At 39.9% G+C, this 1290-nt stretch overlaps 1 protein-coding gene across 1 annotated transcript; it reads left to right on the forward strand.

The window, feature by feature from the left end:
• Positions 1-3: 3 nt before the first annotated feature.
• On the forward strand, positions 4-932 carry LOC118755575 (the record flags this gene model as incomplete). Its single annotated transcript, XM_036490404.1, has 3 exons — positions 4-42; positions 99-222; positions 284-932. Coding segments are annotated over 3 exons (762 nt in total), but the record flags the coding sequence as incomplete, so codon positions are not given.
• Between the last annotated feature and the right edge of the window lie 358 nt (positions 933-1290).

Consider the following 1290-nt stretch of genomic DNA (forward strand, 5'->3'; position numbering starts at 1 on the left):
TTTTTTGAACTCATACGCCAAACCGTGGAAAACGCTATTGGGGTAAGAGTTGACAGCACAACTAAAATACTACATAGTTTTCAATGTTTTCCTCTTAGAAATCTATCTCAGATTTACTTAATCGGAATTTTCGTGAACTATCGGCAAAGGTCGATCGCTTTTCAGCTGAACTCAAATCCACCAATGCCTTGCTGAACAAACTTCAAACTGATATTAATAACAGTAAGCGACATTTGAAAGTTTCTGTACAATTTCGTTGTTTTTTGTTTTATCTACTCTATAGAGGTTGTCCACTATGGCGAGGAGAATTCGCGACACTTTAGGTATCTTTGCATGAAGTCGGAATATGACAAGATGTTCTACCAACACCATACGATGCTGGCATCCACGTCAGGGACTCACCCAACTGCTGCACCAAATCCACCCGCAGCGCAACCCCAGAAACATTGTAGCGGATCGAAGCCAAGTACATCGACCAATGAATGTGAAAAGGCACAAAATTCCTGTTCCTGCCGCAGCACTATAAAATCGTCGCCCTCGGAGCCCCACAAGACCTCTTCTGAAGAGCGCAGCATTGGTCAAAAGTCATCCGAGATTGGAATGCGGGAAGTGCTGGAGCACATTCAACGCTTCTGCACTCAAATGCAAATGAGTGAACTAAAATGCGACGATCAACCATTGCCCAAAAGCAACAGCTACCGCTTGGAAGAAGCCATGAAAATCAGCAAGCCCGTCTTCGATGAGGATGACGATGAATTTCAAATGAGCTCAGATGGCATGACGCCGCGCAGCGACGAACACTTGCACCACAGCAAGTATGGCGGTACGACAATGCGTAGTGGCAGTACAGCACGTGGCGGCAACGGAGGCGGAGACGCCTAAGGCGAAGGTATACATATCTACATATTAAAACATTAAAAGGAAGAGCTAAATAGAAGATCGAAGCAATCAAAAAACAAATTATAATAAATTTTATGTGAATATTGAACACTGTGAGAGAGTGCCTCACTGAAAAGTAAATATGTATTATAAACATTTTAAGTCTTGCTCCAAATTGTGCTCATTATCGGTTATTTTTTTCTTGAAGAATTGGAAATTTTTAACCAAAATGTATTTTGTATTTGCTTTCTTGGTTTTATTCTTTTATGGAATAAACTAAAGCTGATTTTTTGCACTTCTAGTAAAATTTCTGAAATTATTTTTGGTCTTTAGGGATAAACGATTTTGAGTAAATATTTGTTTGTCTCTGGGGGTTTCAATATATACTTATATATACTTATAAACTGGGAC

This window comes from Rhagoletis pomonella, unplaced genomic scaffold (genome assembly GCF_013731165.1).
Source record: "Rhagoletis pomonella isolate Grant_MI unplaced genomic scaffold, Rhpom_1.0 Rhpom_scaffold_06660, whole genome shotgun sequence".
Taxonomy (NCBI): Eukaryota; Metazoa; Arthropoda; class Insecta; order Diptera; family Tephritidae; genus Rhagoletis; species Rhagoletis pomonella.